Source organism: Corvus moneduloides, chromosome 3 (genome assembly GCF_009650955.1).
Source record: "Corvus moneduloides isolate bCorMon1 chromosome 3, bCorMon1.pri, whole genome shotgun sequence".
In the NCBI taxonomy this organism is placed as follows: domain Eukaryota; kingdom Metazoa; phylum Chordata; class Aves; order Passeriformes; family Corvidae; genus Corvus; species Corvus moneduloides.
In genome coordinates this window covers 100,416,169-100,437,105 of record NC_045478.1, presented here as the reverse complement: position 1 = coordinate 100,437,105, position 20,937 = coordinate 100,416,169, and the positions used below count along the sequence as shown (strand labels likewise).

Genomic DNA, 20,937 nt, shown 5'->3' with positions numbered 1-20,937 from the left:
TAGTTGTAAATGAGTATTGCTTTATTATGCATGTTTCCTTTAAAAGTGAACATGACTCCCTTTAGGGGAATTCAAGTAATTTGTTGCCACAGTAATCTTTTCTATCCTGAAATGTTAAATACTTGGCTTTCCTCCATGCCTTTGCCTTTCTCTAGTCTGCAACTGTCATTTTCTCCCTCCTTACTTTTATACACAGTGTTCAGATGGTTTTTCTTCTCTTCCAGTTCATGATTAGGTTACAGCAAGGGCTGTCCCTCTGAGTCATCTCTTTATTTTCTCTCCTTCACATCTTGTTCAATTTGTTAAGCAGCCTGCGTGTCTTCCATTCAGTATTTTACCTTCCTATGTAATTGCTGCTTCTTCTTTCACTCTATTAGTTTGTAATATATTTTAATTAAAATATCTTTGTGTTGGGTGTAAGCAAGGATTTTTTTATAAACAAAGATCTGGCATGGGCTTTTTTTGTTGTCAAAGAATTGCATTGTTCTTGAAATAATTCAATTTAGACACAGGAGCTGCATCAAGAGTACACTGTTAAGACCACAAAACCACATGCATAAACATTGACCTGTATAATATGTATGAATTGACCTGTATAATCCTAACTCAGCCTCTTTCACACAAGCAATCTGCATTACACAGCAGTACAGTCATTTGTGCACAGGGTTACTGCCTCGTTCAGTCCACAATCTGTGCCTCTTCCAGGGAGGAATAAAATGAAGCTCCTATATGGAGGATGGCTGCCTCAGCTTTGGCTGTGTTTAGTGGATTTATTCCTTCTGGGAGTCTCAGTGTAGATGGGCCTAATTCTGCTTCTGCCCAGAGCTACACTGGGACAGTGCCAGCCCAGAGGGACCAAACGTGGATCACTGAGGGGCTGGTGGCATGGACTGCCAAAGGGAATGGCCTCACATCCAGGGCTTTCATATTTGTTCAAGCTGTGGTACTCAGGAAGGCATGCCTCATTCTTTCACAGTTTGTCACAACCACGTCTTCCTCATTTTCCTTACCCTGCCTGAGACCTGAGTTTCCTGAGCTCTCAGAGCTGCAGCTGAAGGCACCAGCTGTGCTTGGATAGATGAAGTTTTGCATAACACTAGGTAGTCTGACAGTCAGGTCCCAGGCATCCCAAACAGCCTCCTGGCAGCTCCAAAGAGATTTTTGGTTCTCTCAGTCTCTTTGAGTTAGTATCCTGATTCTGAGAGAGAAATCTTCTTCTTGTGGTTTTGGTTTGTTTTTTGGGGTTTTTTTGAGTTTATGTGGGGTTTTGTGGAGTTGGTTGGGTGAGATTTTTTGTTTTGGTACTGTTTTAAGACATTTGGAATGCTCAGCTGGTTGGGGTTAGTAAAGCACCACTCTAGGGGTGGACACTACGAAGAAAAGTCTCAAATTACACACAATAAATCAGGCCAGAGACCACATGTTGGAGGCAGTTTTAAAAGGACTGTGCCACAAAGCCTGTGAACAAAAGGGGATCAGTTTGTATTGTACAATGTCCTGGCACTCGGATTTCCTACTTTTTGAGTGTTTAGTTTTGCAATTTTAATACTTTCAAAGAGTTTTTGTGTCTGATTTGCTTCTTGTTGTAGTATTTGTATCCTTTGCATTTAGGAACAGGAATCTTTAATGTATTATGAGGTGTTGACAAGTGGGTACTTGAAAACATGAGAAAGGGGTTTTCAGTGTTTGTGCCTGGTAATATCTTAAAGATCAGTTTTGAGAAATATCCAAAAGAGTCGCTATGCAGAGGTGCTGTATTGTGTGCTTGGAGGGTGCTTTGTGAGGAAGGATGATCAGCAGTTCAAGCTGAGCTCTAAGGTGATCTCACAGTGGTCTGCATCTTTAACAATTTAATGACAAGAAGCCTTTAATGGGTGCACAGATTTGGCTATTCTAAAAGCTTAGTATCTTAGCCAAATTATGAGTGCGATTTTATGAGGAGGCCTAAAGTCAAATTCTTAAGCCACAGGCAATTTGATGTCAAATCTGAAGTCATTGACACACAGCACAAGGATGTTTGTAAATTTCCATGAAAAAGACAAAGCAATTTTCATCTCATTCAAGGATGTTCAGCATGGAAGGTTTGAGCTGAAAAAAAATTTTTGAAAAATTGGAAGTATGTAAAATTAATATCTTGTAATGAGAGCTTGGTTGTCAGTTCAGCTTCTAACTGCTTTGTAGCATTTATATTAAGTCTTGTAACAAATAGGGAAAAAAATAAGGGGGAAATGAGCAAACAGAAATTGAGAAGGTGACAGGAGTATCCTTGGATTTGTTTGCAATGTAGTAGAAGGTTTCATGTACAAGTGAGTATTTTATTATCTTATTATTGCAAATGTACTTGTAATAAATTTTCAAAACATTACAGACTACATGTTTGCAAGTCCAAAACTTTAAGCAATTGCACTTTCAGGTGTTTTTCTGCATTGCAAGTGTCATCTAAATTTTTTGATTTAAAGCTGATTCAGATCTATGAGGGACATCCACAGATCCATTGCAGCATAGGCAGACATTCAATCTGAATTTTTTTGTTGGGTCTTTTAAATCAGTAGAGAATTTATGTCTAAATTAGTGAGAATTCACCATTTCAGTATTGTTCAGATGTAATATAAGAATGGTTCATTTTGCCAAAAAAGCGAAAAATTAACATTTAAGTCCAGTAACTTTCCGTGTAGAGATACAATTCTTGGAATGAATGATGTCAATATCTCAGGCTAACCTCTGTTTGCTCTTTCTAGGTCTGCAGCCATACACTAATTACAGCTTTGTGCTTATTGCATGCACATCTGCTGGGTGTGCTTCCAGCCAAGCACTTTCAGGTCAAACTTTACAAGCTGCTCCTCATGGTAAGGGAGAAAGTCATTCTTGTAGAGCTGCAAAGAGATGGTCATACAGGCTTGTATTTTCTGCTGGTTTAACAAGGTGCCCAATTCCACTGTCATCCATGAAGCTATCATGTAGATATTTACAGAAGAGAATCTGACTCTCTTGGAGTTTTTGTATCTTGCCACATTCTCTTTACTGCCCAGCACTGCATTTCTACTTTCTTTTTGTGGGAATTTCCCCAAATTCATCTGTAAGTTAATGAAGTTAGAGTTAGAAGATGAATATTTTTTAAAGGACAAATAAATATGCAGAGACTACTGGGCCTATGAAGGCTGCAGCCTTTGGCCTTGTTCTCCATTAATCTTTACCTTGTCTAATTGGTTGCATTTGTTATAGGATAAATACAGAAAGTATGTTAAATTCTGTCATTCTCTCTGGCAATATTTTATGTTTTCATTACATTGCTGCAAACAGCTGCACGAAGTATGGGAAAGGAAAAAAAACACCTTTAAGTTTCTGCCATAAAATTAAAGTAGTATCATTATGATATCAATAGGGGTATGGCCAAAACCTCATCATATCACAGTCAGCTCAACAGAAGTGGAAGTGTACTGGAGTGAACCAAAGGAACCCAATGGACTCATTGCTCATTATCGATTATTCCGTGATGGAGAGCAGATTTTCCTGGGTGGCAGTACAGACCTGAATTTCACAGATGCTAACCTGCAGCCTAACAGTAGGTAAGGCATGTTAAAGAGCTCTGGTAACAGGTGAAAGGCCTTGAAAAACACAGGTACTTGTGTTAGTGAAATGTACAAAATATAACTCACTGTGAACATGAGAAAACTCTCTTACAATATTACTTTATTACTGAAAATTGGTAGAGCACTTTTAGGAGTCTTTCAAATTTTAGAAAGGCCTTAATAAAAAGACTTCTATTTTTTTGTTGTTGTTGCTGGTTTTGAGGATAGGTCATTCTGATTCAGAGAAATGAAGCTTTTTTATTATTTTTTTTTCTTGTCTGGTTCTTGGTAGCTCATTGGTAGGTATTTTTCCATCATGGAATATACTCTGAAAAATTCCAGGTTTTGTATGACAAACAGCACTGCACATGGTATAGAATGTTTCAGTGTATATTGAACATACAGGCTCAAAATGACTGCTGATATTTTCTTAGGTAAGCTAATTTGAATTTTAGTATTGGTATTTAGTAAAGTATTTAGTATTAGTATTTTAGTATTAGTATCTAAGGTTCTATGATTATTATTCTAAGTTACTTCTCTCACATTAAGAAAACTTAAATGTGAAAATCTTCACTAATGCAGTATTTGTAATACTCATTGTATTCCCTTTAAATTGGTGAAAACGGAAATGTTCTGTTACTGATATGCCTAAAGCTTCTAACTGCAGTGTCTACTGATCTTTTTGTGTTTGTGCAGATATGTTTACCAGCTGGAAGCCAGCACTTGGGGCGGCAGCAACACTAGTGATAAATATGTTATACAAACACCAGTAGGAACACCAGAGAAAATTCGTGTCCCATATAATGTCACAGTAATTGATGCATATTCTATATTTCTAGCTTGGGATGTGCCAGGTAAAAATGCATTTCTATGTAGTACTTTGTAGTAAAATGAAAGGATTGAAAAATTAGTATATCCAGGTAGGCAGCTGAATCATTCTGATATTTTTATTCTTCATATCTGCTACTAGTGTTTGTGTGATTTAAATAACCAGTATGTAAAGCTGCTGTGTCCTAGAGATGTATTATTTTAATAATATTGACCTAGATACTTGACATGTGTATTGTGAGGTTTAGCTGATCAAAACTCTGTATGTTTTGGTGGTGTAAACTATTACTGAGTGCAAGTATTAAGGAAAAAACCCAACAAATTACAAGTTTTCTCTTCTGTTCATGCTAACCTGAGTTGTCACCAGGGAAACCTGACAATCTTTTGGGTTGTGTGACAGAGATTCAGAGCTTTGGCCTGATGAAATTTTACTTGCTCAAGCACCTTAGTGTTATGTGGATATGTTACCTTGCAGTATGGTGGGTCAGCAGGGGCCCAAAAATATTTTTTCTCTAGTTACTCTTCTCCTGAACATGATCAGGTGGCCTTCACCTGCTATAGAGCTGGGCTGAGAAGGAATAATTGAATTATAGTATCTTTCTATAAGAGAAGCTATGCAGTGTTTCTTAACATAACTTAAGTGATTGGTGCACTTTACCGATGTTATAAAAATTATATGCTGTAGTTGTTGTAGGACCATGAGAGCCTTGTAATGAACAATCTTTTGTCTAGTGTGGTTCATCTCCAACAAGGTGTTTTCTAGTTTGTAGATACTGGGTTTTTTCAGTTAAAAGTATGTCAGTTTTTTTAGAAACTTCAGATGTTTGCATATTGCAGTAATGTCCATATGTATTTTATCAATGAATTCATGGAAGTTTTTAATATCTTCTCTTCCTAATTATTTAAGATGTTCTATCCTTGCTTAGCAAAGGTCAATTGGCATTAAAGTCACCTAGTAAAAGTATTTTGCCTTCAAGACTGGGATTGCAAGTATTGTGGCAGTGCTTAGCAGTGCTCACCCTACCCATTTAAGCAATGATTAATAAATCTATAATACCCTGAGCTGTCAATCTTTTAGTTTTCAGGAGCACAAAATCCATTATAGAAATGCTATAATATATGAAAAAGATTAAAATCTTAAATTAAACTTTTCCCCCTACTGCCTGAAAGGATTTAGAACCCAGCAGAAGGCAGGTGAATTCAAATGGCATATAATCTACAGTTGGCTTTATTGGAAAGTGACTCATGCTGCATTATAGTTTTGATAATAAATATAATTTAAGGCACAAAATATTCAGCAACATTATAAATAGATTTAAAACATAAGAATATATTGGAATAGCATAGGCTGTGAAGAGTGGGGTGTTTCCCAGAAAAGCTTGTCCTTGTTCTAGACCTTTTCCAGCTGCTTAGATTCCTGTTACTCACAGTGGGTTACAAGCCTGCGAGGAGAACCAGGCTCTGTGGAGTACATTTGGTTATGCTGCAATTTAGATTATGCATACAAAGGTCCATATGTTCCTGAAACCACACAATCAGAGGGATGAGGAGGAGGCTGGAAATTACGGATCTGCAGAAGATGCAGGGTTCATGTATTCACACATCTGTAGAAATCATTCTCCTCAGATGGGGAAGGAACATGGCCTTCTTTCCAGATATTGGGTCACACCTTGAACACTTATCTCACTTCCACGGATATTTGATAACTTGGACCCTTCCTCTCTGCCTTCTTGTTGTGGGGCCAATTATTTAGGTTTTTAAATATGAAGAAGGGATTTTCATACTGTGCTTCTGTTGGGTATTGTCCTGGTTTCAGCTGGGATGGAGTTCATTTTATTCCTAGTTAAGAAAAAGACAGGAAAGCTAATCTTGCTGTTCCTTTTATTATAGCACTTCAGGGCTACCAGCTGATACTGTAGGAATGGGGAGTACTAACAGCAGAGAAATGTTACTGAATGTTACTGAAAGCTACTAAATGCTACTAATGCTACTAAAACCTGTGTGCAGAAGCATAGTTCTAGGCAGGAGCTAGCAAACTAATTCTTGACCCTTCATAATCCCGCTTTATGCTCAGTCTGAGGTCCCTTCTAGAGGTTTTTTTTCCTTAAGAATAAGACTGCAGAGGATGCAGGTGGAGGTTTATTCTGAAAGTTCTGATCCTGTTAGATCCTGTTAACATGTCCTGTGCATACAGTTGTCTGGGGTCACATACATCCCCATCTTGGTAGGATTAGCCTGAAGTGTCTACTGCTTCTTATCCTTACTTATGTCCGTGTACACAGAGTAAATGTATTTTTTTTCTGATCTATTTCCTTTCTGCACATGAATCCTTGTCTCACAATTGGCTATATTGAAGTAACAATATAAACTTATAAACTCAGAATGCACCTTTACTTATAAGGATTGTCAGGCTTGGCAGTCACTCTTGGACAAAACTGTTATTTTCACTGGTATAGACTCGATGTCAGAAAAGGTGCATTTAACTGACAAAGTTTTGGCGAGCAGGTACTTGTTCATAGTGTCTTCCTGTCTGTGCAGATCAGGGCTGCTTTGGCATTCTGTGTTATCTATTGTAATAAATTTGGATCAAATAATCATCCTCAGGATTAATTATGGACATATCCTATTACACAGACCTTCCTTTTGGATGGTTTAATTGTAATGTTTCATCATCTGTAGTATATCTAAATCCTGTGACTTTATAGATAGGTAGCATTTCAAAACTCCTGACTTAGCTAAAGAGCAAGGTGGCCCAGTAGTGGTTAAAGTGATGGATTCAGAAAAAAATATTTGACTCACCTCACTCACTATGGAAAATAGGACTTTATTTTCTGCAATAGGTATTGCATTATCTTGTGTGGCACAGACCTCAGGGGCGCGGTACATTTCACTGATATGCTACAGAAGGGTATGTTACAATTCTTATGGAACAACTATCAGCACCATGGATAGAGGCAGAAGAGATGAATGGAAAAAAAAACCCACCACATAATTTCCCCAAGGTATATCCATAAATGTTATTGATAGGTAGCCATCCTGCATTCCAGCCCACTGACAACCCCACTGGTCCTCAATGGAGACCTGACCCTTCTGGGTGTCTTCAGTTGCTGCTGGTGGTAACTTGAAAGCTGAACATACTCAAGATAGGATCCTGTCATCTGCTCCTAAGATACCTGCTTCATATGTTAATGATCATCTGGATTAAAATATTTTCTTCTTCATCATGTTGTAATACTCCATCCGCCTCTAGGTTTGCTCATCAGTTGGAATGAAAGTTGTATAAAATGTGGATTTTACTGTATTCTTCTTGGGATCAAACATGGTATGTAAACGCCATGTATTTGTCACAGCTTCCCCAACTAACCTGGTTTCTTGTGGCCTAAAAACGGGACTTTTGATGAGCCGATGTCACATTCTCTCATTTTTGGTTTTTTTGAGTAAATTGTTGTTTGCTCCACCTCACTGTAGGACAAGCTTTTCAAGCTCAATATCCAAAGTTCTGCATCTTGCAAACAGTCAGCATCTCCAGTTGTTACTGTTTTCAGAGTCTAGGTGGGAATGCTTATTGCAACCAGATTGAGACATCTGGATATTTGAAGCATAATGTAAATAGTTAATCTCAGAAAGCCAAATAGATGGATTGTTTTGTTTTGTGAATTTAAATATTAAAATATAATTTTAAAAGACATGATGTTCCTATTTCAGTATTTGTTTCCTGTAAGTGAAAAAGTTTAAGTATTTTGCTCTAATTGTGATTGGATTACACATCATAGTAAACGATTTTTCAACAATTGATTTCAAACAGATTTTAGGTGACCAGTCTGTACGTCTGTGGCTTTTCCCCCCCACTTCTAAGCATCTTGTGCTGCAAATTCTATTTTTGACCTAGCCTAGTTTTGAAGTACACAGAGCCGTCAAACCTAATTTGCAGAGTTTTGCACAGAATTGTCCATTAGATGTTATCCAAATACACCCACAAAAACCCAGGGTTTCATTTGATTGATTTGTCCCATTGCAAAATGTGCACCTGCTGTGAAATGAAGTCGCAGAGAAAAAAAAGTGGAATAATTTAACTTTTTTATTTGTAAAGATAATCAGGGTTTTTCTGATTACATCTTAACTTCATAAATGTTAAATAACCTATCAGCATCTAGTTGTTGTAAATTATGAAAAAGAGTATTGCTGGGAATATTAACCAACTAAATCCTTGTTCTTTAGTGAACATGAAAATGTGTTATGGCAGGTTGTCATTGTGCTCGTGGTAACTTTGACACCGAATAACAAAACTGCCATTTGCACTTAGGGTAAATTGGTTCACTTGTGCTTTTATGGTTCCTTTTATTCTGACATAAATTTATGAACTCTGAAACTAACCAAGTCGTGTGGTTTCCCAGCTGACTTTAACAAATATGCCCATTTCGTTTCCTTCAGTCATCAGAGCACACAAGGTAGTGGTTTCAGACTGGCTGCAGATGCTAAAGGGTGTTCTGAAAGAAAGGGGATTTTTTACAAATTTCTGTGTTGTAAGAGTACATGTTATAATTTTTCACATTAGAAAGTGATCCTTTGATCTTAGTAGTCAATGAATTTGATCAGAGTGTAGAAGGATTCCATGGGACATTGGAATTTTTCAGGATGCTTATATGATTTTATTTACAATTTCATTTTCACTTCTTGAGAGTATTTTTTCTCCTGAGCATATTTATTATTGGTATCAATCCTAATATAGTGCAACTTTTAGCAGAATTTTAAGATTTTGTGTTTCAGTTGTGAGGTGGTGTTTTTTTAATAATTTCTGATATGGACTGAGCACTGTCCAACGTTTTTGGATAGGTCCATTATTTTGAAATAGGTGTCCTTTGCTGCATACTGATGGCTGGATTCAGCTGTCCTTGTTTGTATTTAATCTTCCTTGGGAAATCAAGCATTCTGAATAGTTTCAATTTGAAAGGTTTCTGGTGATTTTGCCTAGAATAAATGCACTGATCAGATGCACAAAACTCAATTATATCACTTGCATAAGGGAATGGGTTTTTCTGGCTGAAATATCTGGTTTCAGGACTGGAGAAGATGGGGACTCTAGGAGGTTAAAAAATATTTCTGTTGGTGGGTTGTGTACCATTTCAAATTCTTTCAGATATTCTGTTATATCCTTTGCAAGCCCTCCAATTACAGGGTGAAAATGCTACTAATAATATTAATAATACTTATTATTTATCTTTAACAATATAGATTTAATTAATGGCAAAATTTTACAATGCAAACTCAAGTGCACTCTTCTGGAGCATTTCATCTTCCTTATATCAGCCAAAAAATTATTTTCTTTGTTGCACAATCTACTTCAAGATCACCTCTCAGAGGTTTACTCTGTAACATCCTGCTCGATTTAAAAAGTTGTATTTCTGTTAGTCCATTCTTAATGATTAGATCTTGTTTTTCTTGTAACTTTTACACTGAAGAAGGAAAATTTTACAGAGGAATTTTTGCATTTTTCGTCTCCTTCTCCCTTCACCTCTTCCAGTGACTACTAACAATATCTTTGTTCTTCCTGTAAGCTGAGCAGTTGAATAAGATTGAAGTCATGCCTCTACTTCAGGGCTATTTTTCAGCTTTTTAGTGTAATGGCATTTTCTTTGTCTAGCATCTAGTCAGGCAGCAGAATGTTATTTCTTTGGGATTTTTACATTATCTTTTTTTCTTATGAGAATTGTAAAAACATGGTATTTCAAAGATTTTTCTGATCTTCCAAAGTACATCAGTTGTTTATAGTACCACAACTAAACTTCAAATCTCTGATTTCTTGCAAACTTTTTTTTTTAGTTAACGTGCATGTTCACATACATATTTAGCTAAAAATATCTGTCTAGCAGATGCACAACAGTGGAAAAATGCTCTTTTTAGCTTCAGGGTAATAGTATCAATGTAGATGCTTTATCAGAAAAGGACCAAAAATTGCAATTAGGAGAAAAAGCTGAGTTGTTTTCCAAAGTTACAAATGGAAAGATTCTCAAGGTCTGGACAAGTCTCAGAACTGCTCACAGGCATCTGGTCCTTGTTGCAGTCACAAAGACATCTCTGTGACTTCTAAAGTAGGTGTTGTGTTGAAAGAGAAATGTGCTTTTACTAATCAGATACATCTTGACTCATCTCAGAAAGGAACGTTGTCTAGTTTGTGCTTTGTCCTTTCTTAGGGCTGTTCCTTCCGTGACTGCAGAATGAAGGAAACACACTTAACACATGCTCTTCTTTGGTCATTCTCTTGGTTTTATGAAATTGCTGCTGTCTGCACAGACCAGTCTATAGTGGACAAAAAATAAAAAGCCTACAACCCATTTCGTAATTGCAAAAAATACCGCCCAAGGAAACCAAAAATCAAACAAAACCACCAACCAATCAACCAAAACCCTTAGAGAAGCCATGTGGAAAAAGAAAAGACAACATCCAGGAACATCTGCCTGTTGTTCTAAAGGGATAGTGTATGGCTTAGCTTGTTCTTCTGAAGGAACAGAATTTTTCAGCTTCTCAAGAAAACTGGAAAATTTAGAACTGACATCATGGGGATAGGAATAGGTGGCGAAAATGTTTGAATTCAAATAGTAAAAATTGAGAGGTTTTTTCTAACAAAACCAGAACAGTTTATCTTTACAACATTTAAAATTATGTTTTTTGGCTCACGCTACTGTATTGTACTCTACTGGTGAAGCAGGCTAAGAACCTACACTCAGCTACTGCTTTTAGGCTAAAAAGGCATAATTTGCTGAATGATTGTAATTCACTTGTTTGATCGTATGACTATTCAAACACTACATAACAGCTTAGTACCTGTTACTCCTCCAAAATATATACAAGTTGCCTGGTTCCAAGTCATAAGGTCGGTTTTCCCAGAAGTGGCAATTGCAAAACAGGCATTGACTGAATTGAATTTTGATTCTTACCTAAGAACCATAATGTCTATCTTCCAGTTATAATCTGCAGACAGATTTGTTTCAGTTTATATTTAAATGATTGTAGTTTTCAAAAGAGGCAGTAGGGAAAACCTCCAGAGGGGGCTTACATTTAAAATTGCATGTGATGAATGGCTCTTTGAAGTTGTCCTGCACTGTTGTTAGTGGTTCAGATAATCACTGGTTCCTCTCTGTTTCACAACAGGGATATTCATTGTCAATGTGCCTTTGGAATACAACATCCTACTAAATGCGAGCAGTCCCACTCTGCTGGTGAAGCCAGTAGGACGCGCACATTTTGCCTTTGTCGATGGCTTGGATCCCTACACCCTGTATGAGATAAGAATACAAGCATGCCAGAGTGGTAAGGCAATTTAAAACACTCATCTGTGTGACTGGAAGGGATTTTCCAGGTAGATTCAACTCTGCAAAACAGTTGAAATTCTGTTTTTACATTGGAGTCAAATGTTTACCTAGTAAAAAGAAAGCCTAGCACTGAATGAAGCATTAAATATTTCTCCAGGTATCATGTATGTATTTCTCCATATATCATGAATATCTAAAATGGAGATGTAAAATATGTATTTCAGGTTACACATGCCACTTTATTAAAAGCTCTTCACAAGCAGCTTAAAGATCTTTGAAAATGGTTGTACAGAACTGAATCAGTTCTGTTAACTACTCAACAAAAGAAGTGATAATCATAAAGACAGGAGAGAAGAGCCCAAAAATGACAAAATGCCCTGACTTTGATTGAAATTTTCAAAATTCTATTGAAACAAGTGTTTCCAAAATGACCATTTTGAATAATTTGCTCCTCACTCTCACTGGTGAAAATCAGGAATAATTCATCGGTAGAGTTGTAGTAATTTAAATGAGTATTTAACAATGAAATGAGGTGAAATGAGGCACCATTTCCACCAGCAGCTTCTTTACTTGACATTCATTTGCTTTTAATGTAGTTTTTTTTGTTGAGGACAAAGCTCTTATCCCTACACAAACTTCTGTTTTTGTAGGTGGGTGTGGAGTGGGTGGTCAAACATATTCAAGAACTGCTGAAGCACCTCCCAGAGAACTGAGCCCACCTATTATTAAAGCAATTGGACCTGCACTCATAGAAGTGAAATGGGCACCACCCAAGAAACCAAATGGCATCATTACTAACTACTTTATTTACAGGTAAATGCCCTTATTGCCTCAGAATCTAAGTCTTACTGAACGGTTCCTTTCATTATTCCTTGATATTTTGGGAGGTGAAAAAAGGTGTAGAACTACATGAAAAAGCATACATTACCTTTCAAATGCTAAGGTAAGGAGCTGATCTGTGGATGGCCATGTTGGGAGCTCAAACAAGAACCATCTTCCTGAACTACAAATGACAAATAAAAGCACGTGAAAATAGATGTTTTAAAAATTCAAGGGAACAAAAGATTTTATAAAAAGTTCGTGGGATAGATACTTTTACTGTGTTTACCCAGACCACTAGGTACAAACTTCACTCTTCTCTGATAGACAGTTGAGAATTTTGTAATTGAAACAGGAGTAACTCACAAATTCTGAGACTTTTAAAAGCAGGAAAAGGCATCTAGGTTCCTAAACCAGATCAATTTTCCAAGATAATTTACGTTCCTAAATAATCTGGACAGTGATTACAGTGCATCTATGTTCCTTGGTGTTTGTATTCATCTGCCCAGTGTAGGTTGTTGACTGATGCATTCTCACTTCCCATAAGGAGTTTCCTAAGCCCTGAGTTAGGAGTTTCCTAAGCCCTGAGTGAGGAGTTTTCTGTACAGATAGCTGTGTTTAGGGCAGTATTAAACTAGCAGAGCACTGATGTCTGCTGTGCCTGTTGACCCTTTGTTAAAAGCTTGCTGAAACGACCTTCTTAAATAGCTTCAGAAGTCAGAGAATGTTAAGACTCAAGCCATATATTGGAGAGGGATTTAAACTCTGAAGCGCCTGGGTTTTCCAGCTCTGTGTGGCAATCACATGCTGGCCTGATCCTAGCCTCCCACAAAGAGTTTGGGACTTTTTATTATATTAAAGGTGTGACTGAGAAGATGGGTAATCAAATTACCTTTTGGAATCCTCAGTGATAATTAATATAAATTCACTTTTGCCTTAAACATGTTAGTAATCTCTAAAAATTCCTGCTGTCTTGCAATACCCTTTTGTTTGCCTTTTTTTAATTGTCTGATCAAAAACCCGAGTCCCTCCCCTGCATAAAGAGGAATAAAGTGTATGTTATAGCCCAAGACATGTCTTCACTCTGTTGGTTTTGTAAATAAAGCTGATGATTACCGCTGCTATTCCATGGCAACCATAGAAAGGGAAAACAGGAAATATAATGCAGAAAGCCTGCTTCAGTGAAAAATACTGTAAATTGAATTTGACAGCATTTGATGGCATTTGATTATTCTAGTCACAGCCAAACAATGATATAAAGAGTAATATGAAACAGAATGTGTTACTGCCTAGCAGACTCAAAAGCAATAAACCTTCCTCCAATGTGACACAATCACTTCACAATCATAATTGTAGCCTGTTTGATACCTCTGAGTACAGCAGAAGGGCACTGACTGACATAGATACATTTTGTTTTTTATTTAAAGTGAAATGAAAATGGCGCACTGGGGCTCCAGATACAATCGGTATATTCACCTACATAGGCATGAATCACTTGGCAGTTATTTCAGCTGAAGTTTAAATGTGCTTAGACAACAACAATATCAAATCTTTCTCAGATAGCTGCAAAAAAATCAGAAATGGGATGTAAGCACATAGTTCTTTTTCATTTTCTAGCCACACATGGCCTTACATTGTTATAGCAGCAAGACTGCAGTATTTCTATGGGAGGTTATGGAATGTAATTTCTTCTTCAGTATGTGCCTCTTCCTTACTGCATCACCACCAAAATAAATTCATTTAACTCAAAACCTGGAATGCTTGGGGACCTAGTGTGTGTGCAGATCTCTGCATTAAAGTGGCAGGACACGTGCTTTCCTCTAGCATCATAAAAGTACTCCCAAGTTTGCAGCCATTTTGCTAGAAACCAAAAAATTAAAATGTTATTTTATGATAGAAGAGATGGTGATATTTTGTTTTTGATTCATAAAGCAGACTTAAACACAGATCTGAGACTTTTAAAATTTTCTAGGAAGGACCACAACTTAGAAGAGTTTGTGAATGAGAAAAGATCTGGTTCATGAGATAGTCACCTAATCTAGTTCTGTTCCCATTCATCTTGACATAACATTGCTGTGCCAACCACAGAAGTTGCTACTCTGAAAAAAATAATAATATTATGAAAATAGAATATATATATTTTTTTTCCTATATTTTAGTAAGTTCGAGGTCACATGAGGTAATGGAGCTGCTCTCTATTGATTACCAGCAGGCTCAGTATAGGAAGCACATGAGATGGCCCTTAAAGACATATTGCCTGTAAAATTAGAAGTATTTTGGTTCTTAACTTCCTTAAGGGAGTGGCTGAATTTCTGTCAAACTGTCTATGTCTTGCCCAATAAGATTATATTATTTAGTATATATTTGTGAAATTGAAATGTAGCTCTCATGAGCTGACCTGTCCTGTTGGTGAAAATGTAGCAGAAAAATCAAGAGGAAATTTGAGACAGAAGACATGTCTCAGTGGCTGTCATGACTTGCAGTGTAGAGGCTTCTAGACTGACTCTTTATGATTAATTCATTGCTTAACTGTACACTCTTAACCATGAGTTGTACTCAAGACAGTTTCCAAAGAACATATGTTACTGGATGGTTTAATGTAGGAATCCCTATGGATGGTTATGTCATTGAATACAAGACCTCCTGGAGGCTTTTATTTATACCTGTAGTTGATGTAATACCCAACCTAAACTAGTGTATTACATGCAATAACCTCAAATTCCTTTTGCTCTTTTTTTTTTTCACATCAGAACTCATGTTTAGAAAAAAATACTCCAAGTCATAAAAGCTACATTAGTGTAGATTTGTTGAGTACAAATGTAAGTGAGGTTTCTTTGTTTAATTAGATGTGAAACTGCAGAGGGGGAGCATTGCTAATGTTGCATTGTTCCCCCACATTTAACAGCATGATTCCCCAATCATTTGAATTTTACCCCAAGACTTCTCATTGTTCCTAAAAATAACTCACTACCACTGTGGTAAGGAAAGCAGCAGGCGCTGCTAGAACATGTAATTTAGTTGTATGGTGAAAGGTAAACGTGAGGAGTAATTCTGGTTTGACCCGCGAGACCTCGGGGATTCGCCGTCTCTGCACACGCGGGGAAGGCGAGGGGCGAACGCTGGCAGTCTGCGCTGCTGCGGCGCAGCTCTGGAGTTATCTGTCACAAAGAAGATTATATTCTCCTCCTTATGTCATCCGCCTCAGATTGGCACTGGGGCAGGGAGAATTTGCCCTTATAAAAATAACTATCTGAACATCTTCAAAATGAATGTAAGCAGCAAATCAGACTATGCAGATTAAGAGACAGCTTCCAGCTCTTGGAAATGTTATTCTCCCTTGCAGCTCGTTGTACATAAGAAATACTTCCAGTTAAATGAGCAGCTGAATCTTAAATCTTAAGACGATTGAAATGATTACAGATTGTTGAACCACTTCTGTTCAAAGTTTATTCATACATGAAGATATTCTGGTTTTTAGCACTACAGATGGAACCATTTACCTAACCATAAGTTCCATTCATTAAATATTCAGCAGTAATAAGATCTAAATACTTAACCAGGCTACAGTGTACAGCTTTGCCTGTGAATCAGCTTACAGTTGGTGGCATATTTGATCATTCAGTGTGAAAAAAACTGTTTATCACAGTTTAGAATATTTATAAAACATAAATTTATGTATTTGTGTAAGTCCCACACTGTTTGGTCAGCAAGACACATTAAATGTGACTTCATTGCATTAAAATGTACTCTCTTTTCCCTTATTTACAGCAATTTTTTTGGACATGTTTTTGAGTACACAGAGGAAAGGCTGTATTTTTAGGCTCAGGAGAAAGGCATAGTAGTGATTCACCTTTCAAAATTATATGGCTTGCATTACGTCGGTGAGCAGCATCCAAGGGAGAGTTCTGCAGGAAGCTTAACTTGCCTTTATAATAGAGCATGGGGAATTGTATTAAAAATTGCTGCTGGAATTTTGGAGACAATGGGAAATTTTGGACCCTGACTCTTACAGAGAGACTGAGGATTTCTAGGGAATTTTTCCTGCTTCTTCTACCTGCCAGTCTTTGCCCAGTTCTGCCAAGCAACCCTCAGTATCAACACATCTTACAATTTACCTATTTCACTATGATAGAGATACTGCACCTCAAAACTCTTCTATTTATAAAAAAGTCACACTTTAACCCTTGTAGACTGAACAGTGTCCATATAATCTGCTTATCTCAGAATTTAGCAAAAATTATTCAGCTTCATATAAGAAAATAATGTCTTCGTTCCTGCCTTATATATGCATATACACAAAGGATGAGTAAACAGCTGTGTACACACTTGCATTCATTATGGTCTTCATATTTGCATGTTAATACCTGGGAATATATTATTACAAGCAGCTAAGATTATCAGTTTTAAAAAATCAATGCTTTTTTATTTTTAAATTAATTCCTGGTTTGATCTAACAAAATGAAAACCAACAACATTCTTTGAAACACAGATTTTCTCCTGCCAAAGAAATGTTCTACAGCTTCTATGTGTGCATGTAGTGATGATGACACCCAGTAGCCAGAAAAACCAATTTTACTTCTGCAAATTTGCCCTACTTGCAATAAAACTGGCAGATAATGTGATTTGGATTTTTGTTGTTGGCATCGAGGGTGAAAGTGCTTTTATGTTCTGCAGAGGCCAAGGTTCTTGTGAAGAGTAGGGGAAATACTTAAATTCATGTGCAGTACAGCCCAACCATCACTGGGATTTATCACAGTGTTTAAATGTAACCAACTTAATTTCACACAAACATTTTTATGCCAAGTGAAAGAATTGATTTGATAACTCTGTTTTGAAGATGAGCACTCAGCTTATTAAAACTGTTGTAAATTATATAGAAAAAGGGGCCATATTACAGAGGGGCTGAGGATCATCTGTAATCTCTTGTAATCAGAGTATCACCAGGTCCAACACAAGCATATCTGGAGTAGTAATGCTATATATACATATATATGTGTACAAATGTGTGTGTCTGTGTATACATATATGCGTGTGTATATATATATATATATATGTACTAAAAGGAAAACCCATTGTGCCAAAAATGTATGCAGGAATTTTCTTCATATCTCTTAGGTTTGCATTTTTAAACAAAAACAGTGTTGGAAAAAATACGTAGTTTATTACAGAAAACACTATGTGTGATATTTTAATGAGGTTTGGTGGTGGAGCTGCAAATTCAGCTAAGTTTATGCACAAGGGATTACTTATTCCATTTGCAAGAAAAAATGGGATATTTAGTGTGAGCAAACCAGAATTTGAAAGTGCACAGCTTTAGTTTTGAGGGCATGAAAGTATATTTATCCCTTGTTCACTAGGTAACATTTTTCTCCAGTAAATTGTTCGTAAGTTTTCCATAAATGAGGCATCCTGAGGTGCATACCTCCATAAATAGATTGATTTTCAGAAGTGCTGAAAACTTGCACCCGTTTTGCAATTCAAGTCATTGCTTAGCAACTACAGATAAATTTAAAATTTCACATTCTAAGTTCTGAAAGTCTCATTTGTGGTGTGTTCTATCCTAGAAGGACAACATGCTGCTGTGTTGCTATTCTGTTACCCTGGGCTTGTTTGCCATGTTTTATAGTATACTTCTAGATAAAGGAGAATAATTGATTGCCGAAAAAATCTCTCTTCACTACTCAGCACCTAACGCAAGTTCAGGAAAATGCTTTTAAGGTGCAAAGATAGGTAGGCAGTTCCTTGTGTGTGTGTGTAACATACAGAAATAAGTTCAGTATTTTTCTGAGATACAAGCTGAACTTGGAACTTCAGGATCTACTATTATGGGTCTGCTAAAGCTATTTTCAAATTTAAACACACTGCTTTTGATTTTATTCCAGACGTCCTGTGGGCAGTCAAGAAGAGCTGCTTTTGTTCATCTGGACTGAAGGAGCTTTGGAATTCATTGATGCATCCGATGCTCTCCAGCCTTTTACTCTCTATGAGTATCGTGCCAGAGCTCAGAATTCTGTGGGGTCCGTGGACAGCCTGTGGGCTTCAACCCAGACTCTGGAGGCTTCCCCGTGGGGCATGGCAGCCCCTTGGGCACAAGCCACGAGTGCGTACTCGGTGCGGTTGAACTGGACGCAGCCAGCCTCGCCCAACGGTGTCATATCTCTGTACAGAGTGGTCTATCAAGAGAAACGCAGCGACCCGACATTTAGCACCCCAGCTGTCACAGCACTCACCGTAATGGTAAGAACTGGGCCACAAATCCAGTTTTAAAATGTGTTTACTCTGCTTTGATCTTGGTTGTATTTTAAAATCTCCTTCAACCCTGATGTGAAGAGTGGGGTTTACAGTTGCCGGTTGTTCTGTTGGTTTAAATTTTGTGTTTGGCCCAATGCAGACTAAAACATTTCACGTTAATATTGGGTTTCTGGTAGGGGCGAGTAGATTAGGCAAAAGCATGGATGTGTCATGTCTGGAGGAATTAAGCACACGTGTTTGTCAGCCTTGCTCTGAAAATACTGTTCCAAGCTTTCTGTCTGCTGACAAAATTAGTTTCACAGGACCTGTACAAAGAACAGCAATATCACTCCTCCTTGTATAGAGCTCTGTTTTTTATTTCAGTTGGAATCATAAAGTGAATGAATTAATTAGTAATTACGTAGTTCATATATGCAACCCATTTGCATGTTCCCCTCATAATTCATCAGTAATAAAAGCAGTTCTACTTTTATTTCCAATTCACGTGCTTATATTAGAATTTTCCTTTGCACTGCTGATCTGTCTTTCCCTTCTCTTTCTTTCCCTGTTTCTATTCGGTATGTGAAGGGATAGATTTGGGAAAGGGCATTGTTTTGTGACCTGTCTAACAACATTGTGTAAACCAGTGACAGAAGTGGTTGTGTTTTGTGCATTTGCCACTGCTCCTTCCCCCTGTATATTACATTCTAGTCTTTGTACAGTAAGACAGCTTATAGATAGTTGGACTGAACTGTTGTATATTAGGACAGCTGCTGTACTTGGTTGTCTTCTGAAATAAGTTTTAAAAGTTTAAGGAGGTTGTAATAAAGTTTGGTTTCCTCAGCAGTGCCACCTCAAGTTCATGAACCTAGAATTTTCCCTGAATTATCTTCACAGTCCGTGTTTGTATCAAATAACACTGGAAATCCCCTAAATTCTTAATCATCCCAATTATAAAGTATCTGCTTGATGATTCAAGTAGGATTCTAAAAAGCTTTCCCTGGAATACCCAGTAGTAACCTTTAAGTAACTTCCTCTGACAAATCTCAACATGACACAGTGGAAGAAGTTTCCAGCTTCGTAATCTTACACACCCTTGATCATAGGGTTACAAAGCAGTTTTGTGTCTAGCTTCTTAAATGGATTAAGTTTGTAGTACATCTTTTTCTGAAAAGGAAAACAGGTCCTGAAGTGAATTATAGGAATAATGTATACTTTTGCCTGCGGAAGCATTGCACAACACGCTGGACTTTAAAAACTCGATTGGGATTCTAAAGTTCAGTGGCATTTTGGTACTTAGCTCTCTTAACTTGTTTTAAGAAAAATAACCACCATCATAATTGTGAGGACGCACCTAAGATTTTAAAACCAGTGAGAAGCCAGGGCTTCTCCTACTACTCTGCTTCAGCAGCGTGCAATGTGTTGCTGAGCATCAGAATTGACCTGGTTGGTCATGCATTGCAATGTCTTCTAAGCATGCCGCCAACAACAACAGAAAATGTCCAAGATGGTTGTACTGTGGGCAATAAAACCTACAAAAATGGTCTTTTAAATAATGTTGCTATGGCATGTTTCTTTAACAGCATCAGTTAAAAGCCTTTTAGATTAACAAGCTATTATTTACTGAATTCATGTTTTCCTGGCTCCAAAATCCTTTATTTTCCCCAAACAGTATCCTGAATCAAAATGACATTCTGGCAGCATACATATAGCTGTTCTACTAGCATTGCAGCAAAGCTAGCTTGCATGGGTTTTCTACTGTCCTTTGTCTTGATCGTGGATCAATTATTATTTTTGCTACCCATTTTTATTTAAAATACTATACTACCCTTTGGGGACAACTCTTTCTGCACATCTCTTCCATCTCCTCCATCAGTTGCACTCACTTTAAGCTGTTGCAGCTGTATTAACTGAATAGAATTGCTGCTGATTTATACCAAGGACCTGAGATCTGAATCCCACGTCTTCTGAATATAGCAGAACAGCTAAAGCTTTGAATCAAAGTTATTGACATACAGCGGATGGAGTCCTGTTATCAAAGATACCTGCAGGAGGTTAGGTCAATTATCCCAGCAGGCAAAAACCTGGACAGCAACTTTCAAAGTTATAAATGCTTAAAAATAGAATTTTATCATGGAATTGCTGATATACCCTTAACTTTAGCTTTGTGAATGAGATAC

At 37.2% G+C, this 20,937-nt stretch overlaps 1 protein-coding gene across 1 annotated transcript in view; it reads left to right on the top strand.

The window, feature by feature from the left end:
* The window catches only part of USH2A (usherin), a 387,508-nt gene that overhangs the window by 303,761 nt on the left and 62,810 nt on the right, over positions 1 to 20,937 (top strand). Inside the window, 6 exon segments of the mRNA XM_032102996.1 lie at positions 2,739 to 2,846; positions 3,383 to 3,566; positions 4,266 to 4,423; positions 11,547 to 11,705; positions 12,358 to 12,520; positions 18,409 to 18,763. Of these exon segments, the coding sequence (XP_031958887.1) occupies positions 2,739 to 2,846; positions 3,383 to 3,566; positions 4,266 to 4,423; positions 11,547 to 11,705; positions 12,358 to 12,520; positions 18,409 to 18,763 (1,127 nt within the window).